The sequence below is a fragment of the Colius striatus genome, chromosome 8 (genome assembly GCF_028858725.1).
Source record: "Colius striatus isolate bColStr4 chromosome 8, bColStr4.1.hap1, whole genome shotgun sequence".
Taxonomy (NCBI): Eukaryota; Metazoa; Chordata; class Aves; order Coliiformes; family Coliidae; genus Colius; species Colius striatus.
The window spans coordinates 30,332,997-30,356,790 of NC_084766.1; the positions used below are offsets into that span (position 1 = coordinate 30,332,997).

A 23,794-nucleotide genomic window follows, 5' to 3' on the forward strand; every position below is an offset into this window, starting at 1 on the left:
GCATGTTTGTCAGTTTGATGAAATGAAAACCAATGGAAATACATCCCAAAACCTTTCTCAGCTAAGAATGTAGATGGTCTTGGTCATCTTTTCGAGATGAGGCTTACAGTGTCCGTTGAAAAGTAGTTTAGACAAGTAAGCTGGCATCGGGTGACCTGGGTTAGGCAGGCCATGTCCTCTCTTAGAGGAAACCAAAATTATTGAAAATATTATGATGGAAATATCCTGCTCTGCCAGTGTTCAATCTTGCCCTCTGTATAAAATGTCCTTTTTTTCAGCAAACTGCACAGTGGTCTAGCAGTTCATATGCAAATGGTGCTCCTATTACTTCTGGCAAATCGCTCCATCTTCATCTATTTTCTGGCATTGGAGATATTTCTGTTTTACCATGAGATATGTGTCTAGTCAACATTTCCGTGTTCTTTACTCCACTAGAAGCTCTTTCATGTCTTTGTAGTCCATTACTGTTTATTTGCTTAAGGTTTAGCCTGTCTTTAAATTTCTGTTAAATTTCTGACATTCCCCTGTCTCCAAAACTCTGCTTTTACTCAGATACATTGTAGCTCTGAAGCCAGAGAGCCTTGGGAACAGTAGAGAAGCGAGTAAGGGTTCTGAAACAGGTCATTTCAGTTTTTAAAATAATGCCAAAGAATGCTAATAGTCTAACAGGTAAGGAGCACATTTCGTCTTGTGTAGTGCTCTTAAAGGTTTTTTGAGAATGGTATTTATTAAAAGCTATAGCAAATTTATTAAAGTTTAGAAGCCTTGGGAAAACAGACCAAAAAAACACCCTAGAAATAATGCCTGGTTCAGTCTACAGGGAACTGCTGGGAAAGAATCAGATGAGATAATATTAGTGAGTTTCCTCTGTGATTAGGAAAAGCTCTTGCCCTATTGGACATAATGACTAAGGGGAAAGTAAACCCAAACATGGACAGAGAGGGTCTTTATCAGATTTTGTTGTACATTTACCATGACAAACACTAAATAAGGACAGCTTGGGAATTTCCAACTAATAGGTGAAATGGGAGCTGCCTGTCTGAGAAAAAAGGCAAAGTGGTAGTGTTATTTGAAGCTCTTCAGTGTTCTGAAGTGGCAAGCCAACAAAGTGCACTCAATGTTTCTAAGAGGTCTCTTGGTGGACCAAAGGTTTCCTGGAAAAAGGTGGTAATATGGCACAAAGGAGCACTGCTGCTGACTTGCACTGAAAGGAAGAAGTTGTGGCTGAATCTTAAACAACCTTAGGCCTAGTTGTAGTTTATGACATATACAAAGATCAGCATAAAATACCTGAAGACAATACCAGAGAGGAAAGCAACTTGGAAAGACAGAGTTGCAGTGAAAGAAGGAAGAACAGCCATTCCTTTATGTGGGGAGCAGTGTCTCTGCTAAGTGGAGCATGTCCAAAAAACATTAATATTATTTAAGAAGAAAATTTCCCACTGACAGACATCCCATCTGACCAGTGATGTTTACATGCTGACGGCTGCACCAGCTCCAGAGCCTGAAGCAACACAGTCAAAAAGGAAGCCTGACCCTTTCACTTAAGCAAGGCCAGGTAGCTATAGGGCGTTTTAGCTTCTTTCCTGATCAAGTTTATAACTGTTTTCTGTCTAAATGCAAATCATTTGCCATCTGTAAGATTATATTGGCTTAGTGTGTAAACTCATGATCATTAACGATACACTGGATGTTTCTGGAGAGAACTCAAAAATGTCACCTATAACCAAGACAGAGACTGACCCTAAAATGAAAGTCCATTGTGATTACATAGGAGGCATAAGATGCCATTTCACCCTTGGATATGTTGGTAAATGCTGCTCTTCAGATCCAAACTTGGTTACATTTTATGGTATTTTCTGATCTTTTAGGGTTCTTAACGTTGCTTTTTTGTCCAGTCATGGGTGGATAATACATTTTGGACACAGCTCGGGGGGAAAAGAAGGGACTGTTTAGAAAGCTGAGCCAACAAAAACAAGCTGCCTCCAGACCTTTTTGTGCATGGGAGATGTTTATGGCTGCCTCAAATGGGCATTGTTTTTCATCACTTCAATGTTAATATTAATCTTCTGGATTTCCCCTTTCAGAATAGTTTTTCATTTGCTTCACGTGGCAGAAGCAAGAATTTCCTTGTGGGTCATGTTTCAGGGTGTTTGTGTTTTTACACAGACTATAAGAAGGCAGTTACAAAGCAGGGCAAGGACACATTGTGTTTTGCTGCAGGAGGCAATGCAGGGAATCTGGATATATTGAAAGGTGTGCTTCTCTAAAACCTGCTACACCAGAAAGACATTTTGCCTGTAAGTATTAACACAGTTTGTTTTCCTTATCTTCTTATTATATTTTTGAAGTTTTATAATATCTTACATCTTAATAATTCGAAGCATCAGATCTCTTAATGCCAGGCATACAAAAATCTGAGAAGGTATAATCATGGAATTGGCATTGTCTGTTCTGAATTAGACATAACCTGTTTAAAATGTTGCTTTCCATTAAAAGACAATTAAACACCATGAATAAAAACCTTTCCCCAAAATGCAGAGTGAGATAACACAACTGTAATCTCACAGCTTTTTGCCTTCCAACTTGGAAATCTTGACTTTTACCAAGACTTAGAAGAGACTCTTATCCTGTCATAGGCTCTTGCTTTAGGAGGATTGCATCGTGTTTTTATCATGGTGACTGACAGTCACACTGAAAAGAATAAAAAACTGCCTTTCATTGCAAGCCCAGGTGTGTGTCCCTACTATCAACACTAACAATTTGACTTTGTTTGCACTGATCTTTAGTTTTGGAAATTGCTTTTTTGTCCATTTCTTTGGTAGGCAATAGATGAAAACCCTAGAAGTAATTTTTATAACAGTTTTATCGCAGCATTTATACAACAAATCTCTTTCTCCCAAAAAGGCAAAAGTCACAAAGGTTTCTCCTCCTAAAGAAACCCATCCAAAATGCAGGCAGAAATGCTCTGCAGAGATCTCTGGTGGGCCTAACTTTGCAGTGGGTCATTCTGATTTACAGCATGGTATTGCCTGGAACAAGAGGTGTGAAACTCTACAATTAGTTTTGTGTCAGAGGTAAAATTTTGTGTGTAAACCCACTCCATGTCAGGTGAGTGGGGCCAGAAAATAACCATCTATTGCTGACCACCCCTCCTGACTCTATGATGTTTACTTCTGGCACCATGGAGTGAATCACTGAAGAAATAGAAACAAAGCAAACTCCTTAAATCTCTCAGTCCAGCCAGGGAGCTCAGCAAAAAACTAGAGAACAGCAATTGCAGTCCAGATTTTCTCAGAGGAGTCTATGAGCTTCAAGTGACACACACTGGAGACTGTGTAACTTCACTGTAACTAACAGAAAACTTCAAGCAAAGTTACTAAAAGGACAAGATTTGATCTTGCAAGGAATGAAAGCTGTGGGGTAAGACAAAGGGACATGTTGAAAAGTTTCCTAAATGATGCTGCAGACAGATATGGTATTACAAATTGGAAATGTAACTATATGAGAGAAGCTGGATCTGGCTATAAATAAGCACACGAGAGATAATAAAAGAATTATCTAGCATGCCAAATATAAGTACTGTGCATGCAATGGATTGGGAGGGGTGCAGAGCTCACATAGGAACTGCAAAGTAATAGCAATGCTTTGGAGATGTGGCTCTGTTTTCCTGACACCTAAATGCTGTTCTCAAAGGAAACCACTGAAGGGGAAATTACCTTAAAAAAAACTGCAATGAAAATCCATTAACAAACCCACTTTTACCTTCTAAATGCTCTATTACTGTGTCCTTGCCCTTATAAAATCCTGCAGACTGCTGTCTACACACCTTGTTAAAGGGTTATTTAACAAAACTTAGGAGAAGTCCAGGGTGCATTCTGCCTCCCTGCCAGGCTCTGTTCCCATCTCTACCACAGCTTGCCTATGCTAATGAGCAGGTTATTTAATTTCTTCTCAGGTTTACAATGAAATTCTCATTTCCCCAGTAATATTGGAGAAGACATTGCAAAAATGAGTTGATTTAAATAAAACCAGATGCTCACTGTTTATCCCTCTGAACAACAATACTAATCTACCTCTTAGCTGTGGAATTTAATTCATCACTGCTCATAAATAGCTCAGAGGGCATTGTATAAATACTACTCATTTGCAAATTATAATAATTACCACAGCATTATAATGAAGATTTTCTAAATAGATTTTAAACTCTTTAGGCCAAGTTATGCATATTTTATCCTGATGACACTACTAAGGCTGTGTCAGAAACATATATGAGATGCAATATTCCTAGGTTACAGATCTTGTGTGTAGTCCAAAGGAAGGGGCAAAATGAAGTTCTGTCGGCAGGTCTCACCACTTCACCAGGAAAATTATCTCTTTGGCCTACATAATTTATTATCAATTATAACTTTAGGATTACATTAGAATAAATATGTTATGACCTACCTTATAATGTGTAATTTATAATACAGAAGATTATCATTATTTATGTAGATTATTATAGGTTTTTCTGTTTATTTTAGATAGTTTAATCATCAATATGACAATAAACACTCATAAGATGTTTGTTATTTTCTCAGGCAACTGTGTATCCATTGAAATGCTGCTCAGCAGCAAGCAAAGCAGAAGGAATTAGCTTCAAGGTTTTTTCTCTCTTTACTATCTGGCTGGAAGAAACAATTGGGATGGCTTCTACAAGTCAAAGAAATTCTGCAGGTACAAAACTTAATTTACTAAGATGTATCAGTAGTAAAGTTGAATCAGATTTCAATCTGTTCTTATCACTATACACTACCCTTCTCTTTGCCCTCCAGCTGCGAAGGATTTTATGGTAAACAATGGATGAAAAATGAGGGAAAACAACATACTGAAACATTTGGTGATTTCCCTGTGTCTTAATTTGACTCCCCTGCTTCCTTCCTTAAAGAATCTTTCCTAAATGCAACATTTCCCTTTGTAGCAGATTTTTATTCTTGCCCCTGACACTGATGTTGAACTGGCATTTGTAAAAAAAAAGTTAAAATCCTTAAAAATTACCTGGAACCAGTATCTCCAAGGCACTGATGATGAAACCTTACCTGCACTGAAGTCAGCAGTAAATAGGATTTCAGAACCAAGCAGTTTTTGCATCACCACGAAGTTTGGCCACGTGGTACTTCCCAGCACATCCGTATATTCTCTACTATCCCTTACTGGAAGATCCAAAATGAGGTTGACTGTGCTCCTTTCAGTCACTGGATTTTTAAAAGATCTTGGCTTTTTTTGCATGGATTATAGCTTAAAAAACAGAATGAGATTGCCAGTCCTTTCATTGGGTGTTAAAGGGCATTAATAAAACTCAGATTTTTGTCAGAAATCCACCAATGATTAGAAAATGTGAATCATAAACTACAGTTGACCACAGATTATGCACGGTCCTGAACAAATACACTGAGGTATTTTTTTCCCCCCAGAGCTTTAGGTCATGTTTTCTTACAAGACTTCTTCCTGTTGTCACCTCGTGATTCACAGTAAAAGATGATCTGTCCTTAGCTGTGATTGCAAAGCTACCCAAATGGAATGCCACCTACAGATTTCATTAGGTGGCTGTTTGCTGTCTTTCAGATCACTACTTTTGAAGTTAAATCAGGCTAGACTTCAGAAGTCAAATAAGAATTGTTAAATAAGACAGAGTCTCATGATACCTTTCAAGCCCTCTACATTGTCACTATTATTTATTTACACTTTGGGCCAGTTGTCAGCAGAAACATTGACATCAAGGAAGTATGGCCTGACTCAATGTATTATAGCCTTGATTTGCATTTGTCTTTTCTAGCTGTAATGTGTTATATAGCCATTTAAGCACAGAAACTCAATGCTCAGCAGGAATTTCAAGTTCAGGCAGATCCCGTTAGAGATTAATTGGCAACAAATTAAGTAACGGGTGCCGTTCATTTCTCTTTGATTAGAGAGAACTCAAAATGTGTTTTGCCCTGAAGGTGGAGTCTGCAAGCATGGCTTCCTCATCAAATCACCACCACTTCAGCTTTTCAGCTCACAGGTATGCTAGCACAGATGAGTCATATCTCAGCAATCTCAACAAGCATCTGTTATTTCTGCTATCTTGACTTTTAATGAGAGACAAATTGCTTTCTCTTGGGCAGAATTCCTGGAAAAGGCGTTTTTTCATCCTGTCCAAATCCAGCAAGGGTAATTATATCCTGAAGTATCTGAAAGGCCAGAACATAAAAGGCTCCATAGCTGTTGATCGGTATGTAGTGCAAATGCATCACCTTTTTACTTTAAGTCACGTATCAACGTTCTGGTTGTACAGACACTTGTTCCTGATTGAGGTTCTCAATCCAAATCCAGCTCAAGTCCAGAAAAGATTCCCTTGGGTTTTTGGAGGCTTTGGGTGCAATTTACAGTATGTGCTAGAGCATATATGTCAAAATAAAAATCCTAAATTGCCTTGCTGAAACTTGATACAGTCATGTGAGGGATTGTGGTGATGTGGTATCTGCAAAGCAGACATCTTGGCACCGTGATCCCAAAGCCTGTATTGCTGTAGGAGAAGAGATTTTATCTCCTGTGAGGAGAGTGCTATGCATTCTCTCATATGTAAGAATGGCCTATGCCACTCTTAGCTGAGGTACACAACCTTTCACATCTTACAGCTTCACAAAGTGCTTTGCAAGTTGTACTGAGGTCTCCTGGCTTTCATGTAGCCCTTTGGGCTGATGCTGGCTTCCCCCACTGCCTCTTACTCTGACAAGAAATTGTTCTGTTTGGGTTGGTTTGTTGTTTTTTTCTCTCACCAGAATGCCCAGTGCAGCAAGGCTGGGTGTCATGACTATATCAAATTAATACTCCAGGCTCTTGGAATTGCTAGGCATGGAGGTCACTAGGCTCACATTGCTGTTGTGCTTCTTTCATTAAAAGGATTTATGTTGTGAAGCTTTTGAAAAAAATCCATCTTGCTCAATGCTGTGTAGTTACATTATCACCATCATTATGGTTGCTATTGTTTTTACTAATTTAACTTCTTAGAAGATAATGGAAGTAACACTTCCATTGAAATATCAATTAAGAGTGCTTCTTGTCTATTCCTCTTCTACTCCATTAAAATACTGTTAACATACAATAAGTTTCAAATCAAATATATTGTTCTGTAATGCTTCAAAAATACCTGCCAGGAATTTTTTTTAGGGTCATTTCTTTCCAAGATTCTGTGTTAGATCAACAGCCCCTATTATTTTTCCAGAACAATAATGCAAAATTAACATGAGTCTTTGCAAAAGCTGATGAGGGGGTTTTTTGCTTGGAAGTTTTCTTCATTGAAAGACCATCTAGCTTGAATGCTTACATTTGTTTTCTTGAGATTTTTTTTCCCATGGTGAAAATGTGAACCTTTTCTATTGCAGACCTCATCATGTTCTGATATGTTTAGAGTAAAATGCACACATGTGTGTGTGGTTGTATGTCTGTATAGCTATATAGGATGTTTTATGTGGTTATGTTAACAGCATCATCAATATTGAAGTTGGCATAAGCAATTCTGAAGTCATGGAGGCAGTGAGGAAGATGTTTAAATGCCTTCCTGAACAGGTGATGTCCATCAGAACTGGAAACAGGTGTTACTATCTCATTGGGACCAGCAGGTAGGCATGGAAAGCTGTGAAAATGCAGTGTGACAGTACAGTTAAGCTCATGTAATGCTAAGCTGCTGCCCCAAGATCCTGTTCCTTCACAGCCTCTTCCATCCCTTCCTCTGCCTCAGCAACCAGTGGCACAGGTCTGGGATGAAATGATTTAGCTGATTGATCCAATGAAAAACTGCTCTTTTTTTATGTCAGGGTTTTTCCCTGTGGCTGAGTTAATTTTTGCTGGTTCAGGCAGGTGAGCTAACCTTCCCTACAGCCACATTGTTACAGCATCTAATGTGTGAAAGTAGTGGGAGCATGAGGCTGACAGTGGTAATGGCAGCAGCAGTACATCTATGTGGTGGTGCCATGTTACACTGTACTGGTTAAGGGTCAAGGAAGAGCAAAGAACTTTCTTTTCTCACCCAGCAGCTCCTGTGATTTAGGAAAGCTTCTGCTCCTTATGGATAAATCACAGGAAATAGTCCTGCTCTTCAAAGTAGGTTGTTCATCAAGGGAAGCAGATTGAAGGGGGGAATTCCCCCGAGGGAAAACAGATCCCAAAAGGAATGACTGAGGCCTTTACTGCAGCAGGGTGGTGTACTCCCTGCTTTCCCAGGCTGCAATCATTGGCAAGGGCAGAAACTGCTGCTGTCAGGGTGATCAGACAGAGCTTTGTTAGGTGAGAGAGGACATTTGACATAGTGCTCCTCTGCTACTGCTTCCCAGCTTCTCCCCTTCAGTTTCCCAGCCACAAGCATGTCAGGGGTTTTCTGCTTTCATGCAGAAGAGCAGCTGATGTGTGAAATACTGATAAGTAAGCACAGAAGAAAAACACGTACCTGTGTGTTACTTGAGCATACCCCATGCTTTCCCTAGGGCACTGCTCTCACAGCCCATGCTCAATGGGAAGGCTTCTAGAATTAATCCAACTAAATCCACCACAAACATGAAATGGGGCTTCAGGGGTCCTTTCATGACATATTTCTTATCCTGCTCTCTCAAACACATTCCCAAGCCTTGTTAGTTGTCTTTATGGCATTACTAGGCAGAGCAACATTACACAGAGAAAATGAAGCTGAAAGCACTGTCCCACCTCTCTGTCTCTCTTCCTCTCTGTGTCTCTTGCACATGCACACACACAGCCCCCTGCACACCTTTTGTCTCCCAAACCTGGGCTGCAATTCTCTGAGGTCAAACTTTGCCATCTGGCTATGGCCACCCAAGCACTCTCTTAAAATGAAGGTGCACGTTTTCCCCCATTGATTTCAGGAAGTGTTACTTTGGGCTCCATAGGAAGAATGAGCTAGACAGATGGGCTTTCAGTGTTTTACTTGTGAGTAGGTGCTTATTTCTTCTGTTTCAACTTACAGGCAGGAAACAGAGGACTGGGTTGCTGTTATATCTTCAGTCTGCAGGGAAGCCAAAAGAGATGGATGCTGCCCTCAGGTGACACATTACTGCACTTAATTTTAGAAAGAAAGAAGTTGGCAATTTCATTAGAAACCTGTGCAATATAATTTTCCTGATTTTTGCCTTGCACGTTGGCTCTTGCCTTGGTTAATCATAAATTCATTTCCCATATAAACTCTGGCTTTATGCATTAAGCAGACATTGCACAGTCTGTCTGTGCTGGGATTGATTTTTACATTGAAGGAATCTCTTTGAAGAGCAAGCCTCATGGAAATTAGGAGATGATTGACATTATGCTGCAATGAATTGGACCTTTGATGTGTCAGGATGAAAACTTGTGTGTTAATCTTGCTGTGTACTTTTTGGTCATATTTACATGCTGTTTTACTACCCAGTCCTCATCTGATCTTTCAGTTTTATGAATCATCTGGCAGCCCCATTATTTCAAGCTTGGGCCCAAGTTTCTGCACATTATCAGCCAGCCAGGCCCACTGATAGACTCAGAACTAAGCTGCTTACATCTCTGCAGCTTCTAGTCGGCTCAAAGTGCAAGCAGGGCAAATGTTTGTCTGCCTGAAAAATGCCATGTAGATAACCTCTCTGAGCCATTAAACATTTGGGACTGGTGGGATATTTTGGTAGGTTGCAGCCCATGCCCATCAGGTGCCTGTTTTCTTACACAGCTGTTCCCTAATTTCTAGAACCAAGATCTTCCAAATCCAGCAGTCAAAAGCCGTCCCTCCTCTTTGCCACTATTCCCAAATTCTATAGATAGGACCAGCTTCCTGGAAAGGCAAAGCTACCAGAAGGTAGGTGAATTAGCCATCCTTAATAATGAGATTGCTCCTAAGGATGAGTGTGAAATTTGATTTCTGTAGTTGCTTTTTTCCATCAAAAATTCTTCAGAGCTTGTGCAATGAGTGCTTACATGGTCTATTCTGCTCTCTGGTGGGTTCCTGAGTAGGACCTGGATGATAACATCAGAGTCCCCACAAAGGGAAGACTTTTGAGTCTGTATGTAAAATAAAAGCAAGTGTTGATGGCACTGATAAAGAATATTCATTGGCTGTCTCAATCGACTGGCAAAGATTAGTGGGCATGAAGTAAGCCCTCAAAGATTTGCTTGGACATGCCTTTGCAAAGCCATGTGATTATTATTTTGACAGCTCCTAGCTGCATTCCTCCTGTTTTGTGATTGTGCTTTTCTTTGTCTCTCTCTTCAGGCTGTAAAGCTTAGAGGGGAGTTCAGATCTGGTTCCTCTGTTCCTTTCACATCTTCCCCCTCAGTATTTAAATAAGGAAAGCATTGCTGCTGTCCCAAAGCAATTGAAATCCTTGTCCTCTGGTGACAGGCTGACTAGCAGCCAAGTAATTGTTGATTTTCTCTAGTGACAAAGCTGTGTGCAAAAGCCCAACCTAGAGGAAGCTGAATGCAGGTGAAGCACCTCCAGAGTATCTTTAGGAGGAGTCAACTTTTTTCTTTTGCATGCAGGAGAATGGTTATGCAGAAGACAAGAGCAGACCTAGTTCAGACCCTGGCCCTCATCAATCTCCCTGTGACCCACCAAAAGGAGATTTTCCAAGCCTGGTGAGCAGAATAAATTGACTATTGACTCTTGTCTCATCTGAGTACCTGTTACTATAGATTATCCACCCACTTTCCCAGCACACTGAGTTGGTTTTCACTGTGAAAGTTTCCTAAATATTTACTCTGTTGTCTTGTTTAGCATTAAAAATAACCTTCTTAGAACTTGCCTGAAATATTACTGTTTGTTTACTTTGGGTTTTGGAGGCAGATCCTCAGTTTCTGTGCAGCAATTGCAACTTGTGGCAGCTCTCAGAAACTATCAAGAAAACCCTGAAGTTGTATTGCTTGAGGACCATCACATTCTTCCTAAATTGTTTCTTTCTGCAGCCTCTGCCAACAGCAATTGAATCAATGTAACCAAACTACAGAATAAGGGCTTGTTAAATTGAGGCACACTTCAGGACTGACCTTCTGTTAACATAAATATGACTTCAAGTAATTTAGCTTCTCTATCTGTTAGGAATAGTTTAAAAAATACAATGGTGAATGTTATCATTTAGTATTGGCTAAATGATATGAAAATGTGTTCTCTAAACAAGTATCTGCAGCAGTTTTGGGTGGTTTTCACCTGTCCTCTGCCCTGGCTTATAGCAGAGTCAACAGAAGCTACAACCAAGGTCACACCAGTATGCAGCTTGGCAGCTGAGTTTAAGCCATCTTTATTGGCAGTTTATGCATTGGATCTCAAGTGTCTGAGATACAGGGAAAAGCTAACAGGGTGGCAAATCACCTGCTGCAGGCACCATCTATTTATATAGGCTGGCAGCAAGTGTGAGATAATACAGCTGAATTTAGTGGAAAGAAATGAAAGTGGTTGAAATCACGTTGCAATGCCATGGGCACTATATTTTATGAAGCTCTAAAATTTCAGTTGTGAGTCTGAGGTCTGAAATGCATTGAGTTAACCCTTTGTTTCATTTTTAACTAGTGCTGCTTTGAGTGCATACCAAGGCTCTCTTTCTTGTGCATGCCTTTTTTGTTGTATTTATTCATTCATTCTTCTCATACTTTCAATGCCTCAAAGAGCAACTATGATATGCAGCTGTTTGGACTGGGACAGGCTGACTATGAGGGTTAAAAGATACGGAATCTGGATTTTACCTTTCTAGCCTGAAGCAGAGGGAATAGCAGGAAGCTCATGTTTCTGTTTTGGCATGTGTGAAAAATAAATGACCTTGCCATAGAGCTAACAAGAAACAAAAATGTTTGGTCATTCAATAAAAATATTTCACTTGCCTCAGAAGTTGAGCATCTGTTAACATCTCTGCATCTATTCTCTGCTCAGTGATGTCTAGACAGCTGACTTACAGATTGATCCTTTGTGTTTGCTTCCTTTTAGAAGTATGACTCCACATTTCTAGTATCTGATTCATTTGGTTTTTGTCAGTGGCTTCCTCATCCAGGCCCTTGAAACACAAACAGGCCTCACAGCGCTAGCCAAGCCTAGTCACGAAGGCAGAAGCCCTGGAGGGACCTGGAGACCTAGCTTCCTTTCAACCCACATTTTGGAGCTACCAAACATTTGACTCAGCAATTCCATATCAGCTATTTTGGTACACAATTTTCAATAGCTGAAATACATCTAAATAGGGATCTCTGACTTGCATTACTCTTTACTGCACATTTCTGTTTTGCAGGCTCCTAGGCATCCTTGTTGGGATTTGTTAGACACACCTGATTTTTTTGAAAGCAGTTCTTCTGTCCAATGACAGCAAAGAACTTTCCACAAGGAGCCTATAACCAATGATTACTCAGTTATTCTCCAGGTACCATTTTCATCCTGTGCTGCAGCCAATTTTCTCCATGCTCCACTTTCTTAATTTCTTCTACTTTTTTAGTGTAAATCCACATCATGGAGAATAACTGTACACTGAGGTTAACTGCACTTCTCTGCTTGTGAGCACCTGGAGGAACAGAGAAGCTGTCAAACTGCTTTGGGGAAACTCAGTGCTGCTGCAGCTTAACCTTTTCCTTCTCTTTGTCTCTATAAACTGCAATGGTGCCAAAAAGAAACACTACACATTTGGCAAAAGGTAGCCACTGTCAGTGATTGAAGGCCCAGTTTGAAAAGCTGATGAGTGCTGTCTTTATTCTGACTCTGTTTCCCTATGGGTTGGAGGACCATAAATTCACCTCCTCTTCCTCCTTCTCCCGAGGAGTTTACTTGTTTGATTGATCCGAAGCATCTCTAAGTCACTAGGAAACTCATTCATGATATTAGATCATGACCACAGAACCAATCTTACTGTTGTGGTTTTGTTCTGCATTCCCTGAAGGACCATTCACAGGTTTCTTCTGACTCCTGCTGCATCAATTGCTTTTTATGTCATTTATACCAACAAGGATCAAAAATTTATTCATCATCTTTAATTTCTATTCAATTCCATTTTTTTTTCTCTTTACATGAAAGAGAGTAATTAGTTTAATTTCTTTTACCTTGAAAACAGTTATATGTTCTGTGGCATATTTAGCAATTATTAAAATGATCACCATGGAAACCAAGGATGTGAGTAAGAAGATAAAAATGGTCACGTCACAAACATGGCATGGAGAATTGCATTGGGAGGCAGCTAAATATTAATTACCATACTCTGCTCTATAGTGAAGTCAACAAGGAGGCATACAAATAAATAATTTACCTTTGTGGCTTAGAAAGGTAAACTTGGTGGAGGGATTAATTTCTCCTTGACTTATCAAATTCCCACAAGCTTAGTGTTTTGGGTATTTTTGAAGGCAGAGTATCACTCAGGACACAAAGGATTTGATGTCAGATCTCCATCCCTCTGGGGTATGTTCTAATTTGTGGAGAAGTATAAGATAATAAACTTCTCATTAGTTAGGCAAGTCCCAAATTCAGTCTTTACTTGATAGCAATTAAAAGGTACTGTAAAAAGGAAAAATATATCCCGAGCCACTTCTAGAATTCCTACAGACTTTTTTCCTCATATAAGGACTTTAGAACTGAACACAAATAAAATAGTCTTTTCCACACAGGTGAACCTTGCTGCTTGCAGAGTGATACATGAAGTGTTTAACCCACTTGGTTTTTAAACAAAATAACAGGCTGTGAACATGCAATGATCTGCTACTGCCTGGTTACCACAAATCCATCCATAAGAAGTGATAATACCAATGGAGAGTTTTGTCTGTCACAGTGGATCTCAAAAACACAAGGAGGTGCAGAAATACAGAAACCTCGTTAATAAAACAGGCTGGCTCTGAGCATATATCACTTCAAGAAGATACATGTCTTCCCATTTCTTCTGTAGTTATTTGCTGCTTTTATTCCTTCTCCATACGTGTTAAACATGTATAAATGAACCTCTTAAATATGAACCCATTATGTTAACAGGATAAAAATCTGGGCAAGAGTGAGGAAAATCTGCAGTTGTCAGATACAGATGAAGACATCAAAAAAGAAGAAGAAGAAGAAGATTATTACCAAACTCCCAGCAGTATTTTGGCAAAGGTAGTTTGTCTGTTGTAAGTTCTGCTGGTTTGTTAACAGCTTCAAGGAGACAGGAGACATTTAATGAGCCAAGAGGCTCATTATCAGGAACCACTAGTACCTTACAAAAGAAATACATAGATAAGGTAATAGGTAATGGAGCTTTCATTTGTGCAAGAAAAGATACACTGCACTCATTCAAAGGATCTTTCTGGTAGAAAGTGGCATTTTGGAAAAAAAACCTTGCTGATTTTGTTGAAATTCCCCAAATTGACTGTTTCGTTGTAAAGAACTCTTGTTTATTGTATAACAGGTGGTCAAGGGTTTGTGGGCTTTTTTGAAAGTGAAAACTTCATATAGAAAATGTAGCAGTACAATACTTAAAAATGTTTTAAAATGTAATTCTGTTGAAGCATCAGTAAGCTACATAAAACAAAGCAGTACTTTAAAAATGCAGTGAAACCTTCACTGTGAAACAAGGGAGCAAGAGGAATCCTACTAGTAATCTCAAACATATTTTGATGCCTAGTTCAGGAGGCTAATTTCTTTAAGCTTTCCATGTAGTCCGTGCTTATGAGAAGCTCAGTGGTCTGTCTTCTGCAGAAGCCACAAGCTGTCTTCCAAGACTGCAGAGCTGACTGAAAGACATTAGCAATCTGATTTTGTCATATCATCTGAAGTGCTTGAAGTTAAGCACACACAGAGTACAGGACTCTTTTTTTTCTTTTTCAACCTGTTTAAATTTAAAAAGTAACAAAGCCTTTGTGGTAGTACTGGGACAACCCCCTGCACCAGGACAGGCTGGGGATTGACCTGCTGGAGAGCAGCTCTGCAGAGACACACCTGGGAGTGCTGGTTGATAATAAACTAATGTACCCTCGTGGCCAAGAAGGCCAATGGCATGCTGGGATGCATCAAGAAGAGTGTGGTGAGCAGGTCAAGGGAGGTTCTGCTCCTTCTCTACTCTGTCCTGGTGAGGCCTCATCTGGAGTCCTGTATTCAGTTCTCCAGGACCCGCCAGGACACTTTCCTGTGCGATCTGATCTAGGTGGCCCTGCTTCTGCAGCATTAACTGGTGGGTTTGAACCACTTTTCTAGCACCTAGTTTCTGGGATTTGACTTGTTTGGGGAAAGCCAAGTTATATTAGCCAATGTGTTCAAACAGCACTGAACACTATAAGGAAATGAAGAAGTGTTGTCTATAGGCAGAGCAATGATGCTGATGTCTTATGTTGTCACGTTTCCAACAGTTCGCTACTGACATGTCAAAGCCTGACATCACAACAGAGTCTGATGTCCCTGAGCAAGAGAAGCCAGTGCAGAAGGGCCTAGTACAGGAGAATATTTATATGCCAATGAAATCACTGTAAGTAACAATTTCATTAAGGTTTTACATATTAAAAGTGACAGTGTTGGCATCTGTGGTATTTACAGAACAGTATCTAGAGGCTGCATCTTGTCTGAATGAGCCCTTCTTTGGTGTTCAGAAAGTTGAGAAGTCAGGGGAATACCCATGTGAAATTCCAACTCATCAACATGAAATTTAAACTCACACTGCAAACTTGTGCATTCAGACAGGCTGTAGCTATAGGATGCAGCACTTTTTGATGACTCATATTTTTCCTAGGTTTTCATTGCATGGTTTTCCTAGGTTTTCCACCACTTTACTTAGAGACTGCATCCAAGCTTTAACAACCTTTCAGACAGGTATTCTGCAAAGCAGGCAGTATTACCTAGTGGTTCAAAGATAAAGTTAGACTGGTCAGAAGTTCTATAATCCTGAGTAGGCCATCTCCTTTCTTCCACTTTCCATCCAAAGAACAGGTCTCATGCTTCATAGTTTGAAGGTGCAGCATTTGGCATGTCACAGAGATAGACCTGAACTCTGTCACAATTGTAGTATCAGAAGGAAACTTTACAACCTCCACAGTATCACACAGTATACTGAAGAGAAGGGTTCCTACATGGTAAAATCATACCTCCTGAGCCACAGGACAGGCAATTGGAAATGCAGACCCACAAAGCAGTTTCTTCCAAGTAATTTGTCTGTGTCTTTGGGAGTCCCTGGAGGAAATGACTATAAAAGCCTCACAAGCCTATGCCATCTCAGTTAAAGTATACCAGAGCAGCTTTTGTCACTAACCGCAGTCTTGTTTGGGGCATGGAGAGGTGTTGGCTCCAGGCATTAAAAGGCTTATCAGAGAAACCTAAAATGAGTTGAAGTTATTGTCTCTCCCTGGGGACAGCGTTAAAGCCCTGCAGAAGACAGGGCCAACAATCTGTGTTTTCTGTCTTAATAAATAGTCTTTAAATGCTGAAAAGGTTTATTTGAGGATTTATGATCCATTTTTAGGAGGACTGTTTATTTTACTTAGCTGTAATTTTGTCCACTGGATATTGCTGTTATTCTTGTTATTCTTTACTTTGCTGATGGCTGTTTGATCCAGCTTCAAACACAACAAGAATGCCTGAAATGGTCAAACCAATTCATATTTTATCACCGTTCCTTTTCAGTAGGGTGCTGGATGAGAGCTGCCAGCTCACATGCAGACATGATGAGCTCCCATCTCCTCCCAAATGCCAGGACAATGGGGCATGTCCAAGAGACTTGAAAGCAAACAGAGACTTAAAATTCCCAGAAAGCAGCACCAGCCAGCAGCCAGCCCTCCAGAGAAGGCAAAATTCATTGCCACTTTCCATTGTTCAGTTGTCTGTACTGCTCAGGTAGGTATCTTCTCCATTTACATTGCAGAGGAGACAGGCTTGTTCACGGGTTTCAGTTGAGGTACTTGTTGAGTGAGCCAAGCCTGTCAGAGTCCAAGGAGTGTCTGGATGACACTCTTAGACATACAATTTAGTTTTAGGTAGTCCTGCAAGGAGCAGGAAATTGTACTTGATGATCCTTATGGATCCTTTCCAACTTGAGATATTCTATGGCTAAGATTCTATGGTCTCCGATGTTTTCTCTCACAGTCAAGTTACAGATGAGACCCAGCTGCAGAAGTTGGATATTTTCATCCCCCTGACTGATATTCACAGTTACCTAAAATTTACTGAAGCAGCAGGACAAATATGGTAAGTTCTGGATGTCTTGTGCTTGTGCCTGTCAGATATGAATGAGTAACAATCAAGTGTACAACTACACACACGTGTGTTCAGTTTGGGCAATGATTGCTTTCTGCTCTTTCTGTCTCTTCATGAAGTTGAGTTTCATTATCACCTGCTGTTGAAAAGGGCTGTATAGAATGGAGATCCCTCAGCATGCTGTGTAATAATTAGCAATGAAGTCCCACCCCAAGAGCTATTATTCTAATACTGGTGTGAAGTCACCCAATTACTGCTGATCAATTTTACCTTTAGGTTGGTGAACCACAGTGATGGTCTGTCTGAGATTCAGTGAGGGGATATACCTTGTGAAAGGGTAAACAGGGCCTCGAGCTGCCTTGAGCTGGATGTGAGCAGAAAATGATTTCTAAGTTAATCCCAGCAGAGGTTCAGTGCTAGGAGTGAGTTCTAGACAGACTTCCCCAAGTAGGTGTTATGGACCAGAGCACATACGTCCTCTTAGTAGTCCCATTAGAAATAAGTGTGCTCCCTAGACCTTCAATATCAATAAGGTACAGAGGATGGAGCAGAAAAAAATGCTCAATGCTTTCTCCTGTATTTCCTGTTGATCTTCCACTGCCACGCAGCACTGGGACTGCTTTTTACTGCTGTGCTTGTATTCACACCAATCAGGTGCACTGTGTACACTGTCATTTTGTTTCCTCCACTTTCAACAAGAAGAAAAAATATCATTGCAAAAAGGACTGGAAATAGGACCCCACTTCAACAATTGCATCTGTATCTAAGTTTACAGATCCTTCTCAGTGGAAAGTCATATTTAAAGACTTTGGGGCTTGTTGTGGAAGGGAACAGAGCACTAGGTCTGACTGTCAGGACAGCTAATCCTAGAGTGTCATCAAGGAGAGTCTATCAGAGACCAGCAGGAAAGACATACTGGACTTTGCATAAGGGTCCCTTCAGGGCAGCAGTGGATCTCTGATCCTTGCAGTTATGTCATAGATACAATACATGATAAAAAGTTCTAACTTCAGTCTTTTGGGATGACCTCAGAAATCATGTCAGTCAAACATCAAGCTAAAATACCTACTGAGAGTCTGGCCTGCTGCTTTTGGATTGGAATCCCCAGCTGCCACTGGGGACCTTGCCAGCACCAGCCTCACTTGTTAACATGCTGCAACGTCAGCGTCACGCGCTGTTAGAAGGACCTGTTGGGAAAGATGGAGCAGCTTGGTTTCAGCTAGAACCAGATCAAAACATTGTGAAGCCATTCAACCTGTGTGTTGTTTCCAGAGGGCAGTACCATGAATGCAATCCCGTTCAGCCATTCCAGGAGCAGTAACAGGGCATCCTGTGTGTTTCCTTTGTTGTCTGTCCCCCCAACACTCTAGTGTCTCCCAGTGGACTGGCCCTTCTCGACTCGGATGTTTGTTTAACCATGGAGACCACTTAGTGGCTGTGAATGATCTGCAGCCCCAGAATGTGGAGGAGGCTTACTTCTTCATCAGCAGGTCCACAAGAAAGGAGGTAAGCTTGACTGACTTGAAGGTGACAGTCAAAAGAATCAAGCCAAATAAGAAAGCAGGTTGCTGTTTGCATTTCAAGTGGCTCCATTCAGACCACTTTACTCTGTTTTAATTTTGGCATGAGTAATTTCAGCACCAAATAGCTCCTCAGCATCATTCTGATGGCAATGTGAGGTTAATGGTTGGACTCCATGATTTTTAAAGGTCTTTTCCAACTAGAATGATTCTATGATTCTGCTACACATTGATACTGATGTTTCTCTCAGATGGCCTCATATTTCAATATCCAGGTTCTCTGACTCATACCAGAACACATTCATGTTTGAATTTTGCTAAGAAACTTGAGGTCATCAGATGCTGTTGCAATCTAAAGAAAACAAACCCGGTCTGGGCAAGGAAAAGGACCTAGGACCTAACCTCTCTTAAGAGCACTTTTATTTCAAGGGCATTTTTAATTAGCTAGCTAAAAATGCAAGTCAGACAGTAGCACAAATGTTGAACAGATATTACAAGCTACAAAAATGTGTCTCTTTTCTTCCTTTTTTAAGGTGAAGCTTACTGTACATAGGATTCCACATTCAGATATCTTCCATGTTAAAGGCTGCTTGTGTTCAGAAAAAAAAGACCTAAATGATTAAGTAAGTGCCAAAGATTAAGGGAAGAGATCAGGGAGAAGAATGTGCTATATACTATTTGTCCTCTAGAGCTGCCAGACATCTTTTCTTTGCTAAAGTACAAAGCACAGAAAATGTGGATTTCATCTTCATTTTATGTCCTAATAACTTGTTTTGTTGACATGAATGGCATGTGTTTGGCTTCAATCTCATGTTGGTATGTACTTTAGTTACATGAAAAAAACTGAGGGTCAAGTCATGTATGAAAGCTTTGCACTGTGTGTACTTTGTAAGTCAGCAGAAAGTACTGGTTAACACCTCTGCTCAGCACTATACACCAGGTTACACTCATACTGAACTCCTAATCAGTTAGAGGTGTGGAAACAACCTACATTTGGAACAAGGCCATCTTTTCCCCTTAACTACAGAAAGGCAAAAGCAAATGGAGAGCTGTAGTGTTGAAAGAAAGGCTAGTAAATAAAGTCTTCTGTAGCAAGTAAGTGGGGCCTTCTTTTGTGTTATGCCCCTCTGATGTTCCAGACACAGAAAATACATTCAAGGAATGACAGGAAAAAGAGCTGGTTAGAGAAAAAGAACCTATCTGCAGAACCTTTGGGTTCATTGGTAGCCAAAATGAGCCCTAAGTGATGAATGAATGAATGGATTTGGGAGAGAGGAGGGCTGGCCTGCTCTGTGAAAGTGTTTCTGGTAAAGACAGCAGGGAAAAGCACGGAGAGATATGTGTATAAAGGCCCAGTGCAAACTGGGTTCACAGAAAGAGTTTTCATGTTACCAGGTGCTACCATGGGCATGTCACTGGTAGCACAGCATCTCCAGAGCAAGTGCTCACTTGTTTCCCAAACAAGGACATTTCCTGTAAAGCTATTTGTGACTATGTCTTGGTTCCATCACTGTCATAGAAACATGACTGATGTTCAGCTAATGCCATAACAAAAGGTGCTGGTGCTTGATGTGGGACTGCCTGGGGGATGACTGTAGTGGATGCCAAAATGGAGCTTTGTCCTGTGCTACAGCGGCCTCTGTTGCTTACAGAAACCTGGTGTGATACAGTGTATGGGCAGACACATGCCTGTTCTCTGCATGGACATTTGCACCTTTCTATATACCTGTTTCTGGTATTTACACACATACACATTGTGTATTAATATACAATGATGTGGCAACAAACCAAAACACTGAGTTTGAGTACCCATCACTTTGTCTTGCCTGATGTAACCAAAGTACTTACTGGGTTTTGCAGCTGTAGGATTCTTCATATTAAGAGATTTATACAGGTTTTGATTGAGGTGGATTTAGCCCAAGGGAAGTATTTTTACAGCTTCCAGTTGCATTAGACCAAGGCAGCTACTACAGTAAAAACTGCACTCAGTAAAATCAGCCTTGGTGCCACTTACTGCAGTGGTAGATTTGATTAATGTGCTTTGTATACTTCCTTTAAAACCCAGTCTGGACTTTAAAAAAAATGGTTCTGTCATTTAGCCAAAGTTGAAAACAGCATCAAAATGAACAAACACAAATCTTTATACAATCCATCCAGACTCGCCTCCTATTCAAAAGATTTATTTCCAGACAAAATGCTTCCACAGCCTGTCTCTTTTGCTTTTCAGATAAGAGTGCTTGGGACATGTTCATTCCTCTACGTGGAAATGAATGGCTTTTAGAGATGTGTTAGTGCTGTTCAAAGGCCTATTTGTGCTGAATTCAGCACAAGGACAGAGGGAAACCCCAGTTCTGAAAATGCAATGAAAGACATTCCTTGGGAGTTACTCTCCAAAGCTGCTGTGGAACTCCTTTGCCCTGCAATACCTTTTGAGCACAACAAATCTGTTTCTGCCTAAGGAGTGTCTGAGGGATGGGATGGGATTGGATGGGATGGGATGGGATGGCTGGCCACAGGGCTTTTTCCAGCTCTGTAACTCTCTCCTAAGACAGTCCTCTGAATCCTAAAGTCACAGATTGGCTAGTGAAGCCCAAACCTTCTTGTGTTGTTCCAAGAATCATTGCTTTGTATAATTAGGGGGTTTTTTTCCTAATATTTGTCCTAGAATATTTTTTCTTTCCCTGTTTTCAGTGGGCTTGAGGAACCAAGGCTTGATTTCCCCTGTCTCCAGAGACATTTTCATTCTGGAAGGTGCTTTTCTGCCTATGTACCATTTTTTTTTAGACCAGCCGTCCTGCGTTCCTTCAACACTTCATTTTCACGCATTCCTGAAAGTGCTCATCTGAACTGCAAGACAAATACCTGAAGTTTCCAGTTATGGGTGAACAAAGGAAGTGAGACAGGCATGAAGCAATTTCCTGGGAACTTCAGAGAGCAACATTTGCAAGAAGAGGTGAACTGGCAAAGAATCTGTGAGCCGTGTGTGGAACCTGCACGCGGCATCGCTGCTGGAGCTGATGTTGAGTTGTGCATGCTGCACCTCTCAGCTGTGGGGAAGTGTTACCTTTGGACATAAACAGGATTTGTGCATATAAAGCATGCACAAGCTAACTCCAGAATATTTCAGAAAAGTGTGGGATGAGTTCTGTGCTTCAGTAAACAGTTACTGCTGTGTTACTCCATAATTGGTCATTCTGTCAGTTTGCACAGTGATAGATGCAGATAATTAGTGTCACACATTGGCTGATTCACAACACTGACAGATACAATATGGAATTGACATTGGTGCAGTAAACTCTGGTAGGGTGTGTGAAGTTGCCTGCCCACATATGATCAATGAATCTGTTAACACTTCACAACACATTGTATTCTGTGGATACAGTAAAGGAAAATGCCTACACACAGGGTTTTACCCAGTGCTCACTCCTAGGTGGGAAGACCTGAAGAGCAAGTCCAGCCTGGAGAATTATCTGTGCTGTCTGGGTCCCATTTGAACTGAGCCAGAGACAAGTTCTGGTGCTGTAGCATCTGGCAGCAGTAGGACAGAATGCTATTTAGAGTCAGGACAGACATCCACTGAGTAACCCTAACTGGTAGGGGGTGGTGTGGAGGTGGTGCTGGTGTGGGCACTGCTGCAGGGAGGCTGCAGCTCCCAGCTACCCCTGACTGCAGCTCCCTGGGGCTGTGCCCTGCTCACCTCCCACCCTGCCATCCTCAGCCTGGCTTTTCCAGAGACCTTTTCCAGCCTTGAGAGTCATCCTTTTCCAAATGAGCAGAAGGGCTACCATCCCTGCTCCCCCTGCCTCTTTATCTGTCAGCACAGTGTGGTAGTTAGTACCTAATGAGCCATTGTTAAGCGTATTCCTGTACTGTCACGCTTGTCCCTCTCCTTTTGGCACTTCTGCTTTGTCAAAACCAGAATACTTTAGCTTTATGTGACATAAAACCAGGAACTCTGACACACTGGTACAAATGTTTGTCAGGGCCCTGAGGACACCCACAGTCCATTGTAACAGCCCTGCCCAACCTCTCCACTGTGTAATTTAGGGGTAATGGACATAAGCTGGAACACAAAAATGTCCATTTAAACATAAGGAAAAGCTTCTTTTCTGTTGAGCTGAGGGAGCCCTGGCACAGGCTGCCCAGGGAGAGTGTGGAGGCTCCTGCTCTGGATGTTCCCAAACCCGACTGGAGATGTTCTTGTGTGACCTGATTGAGGGGAACCTGCGTTAGCAAGGGGTTGGACTGGATGAGCTCTAGAGGTCCCATCCAACGCCCACCATTCTGTGATTCTATATCTCCCAGGGCCTCGTTTTGCACCCCCCAGGTGCCCCAGCGATGCCCTGGGATACTGCTCTCCCCAGCCTGGCTCTGGGCCTCGCTGCCACTCTGCCTGCAGAAGAGTTGGGAGGAATGAGCTGTGCTGTGCGTGACCACAGGATGCTGCTGTGCCGCAGAGTCCAGTTCCTCAGACAGTCGCTAGGGAGCAGCACCAAGAACTGAATTTCAGCTGTACCTCCCTTTTTCAGGCAATAGATGCCACCAAGAGCAGGGCAGAGAGACAAGCAAAATATCACGGCTTTAATAACAATTGAAACCCAAGTCTTTCTTTCCCTGCTTGAGGAAGCCCTGCTGGGATAGCTGCCCCAATCCATCTTTTAGAGAATCTCTAAAACAGGAGCCAAGAGTGAGCTGGATCCTGCTGCTGAAGAGGTCTCTGCTAGGAACTAACTGACAAATGACAGCGGTAATCAGAAAAACTCACACCAGAGTTTGCTGAAATAACTGTGTCCCTGCAGGGAGGAAGGTGGTGGAAAGCAAGGAGGGGAGACAGTGGGAGTCAGTACATGTAGAACCTCTTAGCCTGCCCTGATCTTGCTCCAACGTTGCCCTTGGTTCACATTTGTGTCCTCGTGTCACCTCATCCTTGAGTGCACTGCCAGTGTCTTTCTCCCTGAGATGGGGAATCTTTCCCTCTTCTATCCTTCACAACCAGTATGATGTACAGAAGAGAAGGTGAATAACGTTAAATTCAAATGCTGAATGGGAAAGCTTAGAAGTTTCCAAAACTGTTTGGTTTATGTAAGTACTTATTGGAAAATGGCACAAACAAGTCACT

General features: G+C 41.3%; 1 protein-coding gene across 5 annotated transcripts; it reads left to right on the plus strand.

Annotated features, from left to right (window-relative positions):
* Positions 1 to 2,165: 2,165 nt before the first annotated feature.
* On the plus strand, positions 2,166 to 21,860 carry PLEKHS1 (pleckstrin homology domain containing S1). 5 transcript variants are annotated; one of them, XM_062001385.1, is made up of 15 exons: positions 2,166 to 2,300; positions 4,581 to 4,716; positions 5,949 to 6,040; positions 6,144 to 6,250; positions 7,506 to 7,640; positions 8,996 to 9,071; positions 9,737 to 9,844; positions 10,528 to 10,623; positions 13,976 to 14,092; positions 15,322 to 15,437; positions 16,586 to 16,795; positions 17,045 to 17,146; positions 18,526 to 18,661; positions 19,209 to 19,298; positions 21,367 to 21,860. In XM_062001385.1, exons 2-14 carry the CDS (start codon positions 4,686 to 4,688, stop codon positions 19,296 to 19,298), a joined length of 1,416 nt encoding a protein of 471 aa, XP_061857369.1. In that variant the 5' UTR covers positions 2,166 to 2,300; positions 4,581 to 4,685; the 3' UTR covers positions 21,367 to 21,860. The 5 variants fall into 5 exon arrangements, with proteins under 5 accessions (XP_061857369.1, XP_061857370.1, XP_061857371.1 ...); XM_062001386.1 differs by having other exon boundaries at positions 16,589 to 16,795; XM_062001387.1 differs by having other exon boundaries at positions 5,979 to 6,040.
* Positions 21,861 to 23,794: the final 1,934 nt, after the last annotated feature.

Excerpts from the sequence above, each read along its gene's own strand:
- PLEKHS1 (XM_062001385.1), top strand. The coding sequence starts at position 4,686 with ATGGCTTCTACAAGTCAAAGAAATTCTGCAG. Across the intron at positions 7,641-8,995 it reads TATCTCATTGGGACCAGCAG|GCAGGAAACAGAGGACTGGG; the intron begins GTAGGCATGGAA and ends TTCAACTTACAG. Across the intron at positions 9,845-10,527 it reads AAAGGCAAAGCTACCAGAAG|GAGAATGGTTATGCAGAAGA; the intron begins GTAGGTGAATTA and ends TTTTGCATGCAG.